Below are 2355 nucleotides of genomic sequence, written 5' to 3' on the forward strand. Positions count from 1 at the left end.
ACAGTCAAGTTGTCAAGTCTTCCTAATGCAGCTGGGTCAATGGAGAAGATGGGTAGGAAAATCCCTCACCTCATCTGTAGATATTTCGACAGTGGAATTTACCAAAGGAGTGGCTTAGGGCAAAATGGGGGTTCAAAATCTTATGTTCACAAGTATAGTTTTTATGTGTAGTTGAATTAGTCATAATTTGGGTTAAAATATTAAGTAGATGTATGCTTGAATTAGTTGTTAACATTTTGTCTCTTACATGAATAAACATGAAAAGAAATAAGCCAAGATTTCAGATTTCAACCCTTTTAGGTAACTGCTGAGGGTGGGGAAGGAAATCAATAACCGATAATCTTTTAAAGACACCTGAACTTGTTGGCAACATTTATATCTATAGCCCTTCAAAAAAAAAAAAACACATTTTTATCTATAGTATCATTGGCAACAAAACTAAAATGAGTGAACTAAGACAACATTTAGTGACAATTATGTAGCATATCAACATGCATACAAATTAGGCTGAAAAGATTGCTTCTCTAACATTTCTTTTCTTTCACATAGGAATCAATCATCGGGCTTCCATTGCTGAAATAGTTACACTATTTTTTGAGCAATTTCCTGCACTGTAAACTGTTGAATTTGTGTCCATATCTCGGCCTATGAAAAACGCTGGTTGCTTAGGTGTAGGTAGAGGTGCATGTTCATTGCTAATCATTGAGATTACATCAGACATGGTAGGTCGATCAGTCGGGCTTTCTTGGACACAAAGAAGGCCAATGTTAATGAACCTCAACAGAATAGAAGTGAAAGAAGCATATCCTATTGTTGGCTCCATCAAGTCCAAACTTCGATCGTCTCTCCACAACTCCCAAGCCTAGTTTCATTTCAAATAAGACAAAATTTAAGTAAAAAGTAATAGCATTTTAATTTAAAAGATTATTGTAGAACATGAGGAATTTGGGAGAGTATAAAAGCTACATACATATCTAAGAAGACGGAAAGACTCGTTGTTATAGAAGCTACTGTTTTTCCTGCCGCTCACAATCTCTAACACCAATACTCCAAAACTAAACACATCAGACTTTATTGAGTACAAACCATCCATAGCATATTCGGGAGACATATAGCCACTACAATCCAAAATTTAGTAAATGAACCTATCAATAGCTTGCTCAATGAATTTACCTAGGAATTGAAAATATCAAATGTAAAACAAGTTGCATACTTACTAAGTTCCAACAATTCGGTTTGTGTTTGCTTGTGTTTCATTGCCTCCAACTATTCGAGCCATGCCAAAATCTGATATTTTTGGATTCATTTCACTATCCAAGAGAATGTTACTAGGTTTTAGATCTCTATGTATGATTCGTAACCTTGAATGTTGATGAAGATAAAGAAGTCCTTGAGCGATCCCTTCAATAATGCGTATGCGTGTCTCCCAACCTAAAATCTTTTTCTTGGTTGGATCTATTTAAATAGTGCAACAACAAAATTAGTGCTTAAGAACCTAGAAACACATAAGAAAAAATATATAAATACACATATATATACATAAACATGCACTCACTAAAAAGGTAGTAGTCCAAACTTTTATTGGGCATGTACTCATATATTAATATCTTTTTATCTCGCTCGATACAACAACCCAAGAGTCTGACTAGATTTCTATGCTGGAGTTTTGCAATTAGTATTGTCTCATTTCTGAACTCCTCAATTCCCTGTCCAGATCTTTTTGAAAGCATCTTCACTGCAATTTCTTGTCCTCTAGATAATTTTCCCTAAGAAGGAGAACCATAAACTCTTTAAAGTGAAGGTTTACCATTAATGTAGTTTTTATTAATAGTGTTCAAAGCACGTTCATCAGGAAAATATAACGTACCTTGTAGACAGGTCCAAAACCTCCTTCTCCAAGTTTATTCACAACTGAGAAATTATTTGTTGCAGCTAATACACTCTCATAGCTGAATAGTGGTAACTCAGCATCCTTCTTCTCTCGTTTCTTCATATTATTTTCAGTGTTCATTCCATCATTAATTGCATGGAGTTCAGTATCAAAATCAAATAATAGTAGATTATTACTTGAAGGGCTCTCTCCTGTTTGATCCAGAATGATAAGAATTTGTCATTATACATGGAAATGTAGTGTTTGGTCAGAGAAAATCAATTGAGTAATGCCGATATCTAAAGGTAAGTAAGTTTATTTAGTCATTTCCGCAAATAAGTACTAATAATTTAGTAATTCATTCACATTTTAGGGAAATGACCAAATAACTGCAAAGCTCCTTCCCCAAGACATGGTGAAGTTTGTGGGGATCCATCACCAACTAGTGACAGTAATTAGAACAAGGACTTTCCTAAGAAAAAGGA

At 34.5% G+C, this 2355-nt stretch overlaps 1 protein-coding gene across 1 annotated transcript in view; it reads right to left on the reverse strand.

Annotated features, from left to right (window-relative positions):
• Nucleotides 1-397: 397 nt before the first annotated feature.
• Nucleotides 398-2355, reverse strand: part of LOC132170519 (G-type lectin S-receptor-like serine/threonine-protein kinase B120) — a 13141-nt gene continuing 11183 nt past the window's right edge. The window contains exons 11-15 of the mRNA XM_059581527.1: nt 1868-2082; nt 1556-1766; nt 1218-1455; nt 971-1118; nt 398-862 (exon numbers count right to left, since the gene is read on the reverse strand). Of these exons, the coding sequence (XP_059437510.1) occupies nt 557-862; nt 971-1118; nt 1218-1455; nt 1556-1766; nt 1868-2082 (1118 nt within the window). The 3' untranslated portion in view covers nt 398-556. The remainder of the gene's footprint in view (nt 863-970; nt 1119-1217; nt 1456-1555; nt 1767-1867; nt 2083-2355) is intronic.

Source organism: Corylus avellana, chromosome ca1, assembly GCF_901000735.1.
Source record: "Corylus avellana chromosome ca1, CavTom2PMs-1.0".
Taxonomy (NCBI): domain Eukaryota; kingdom Viridiplantae; phylum Streptophyta; class Magnoliopsida; order Fagales; family Betulaceae; genus Corylus; species Corylus avellana.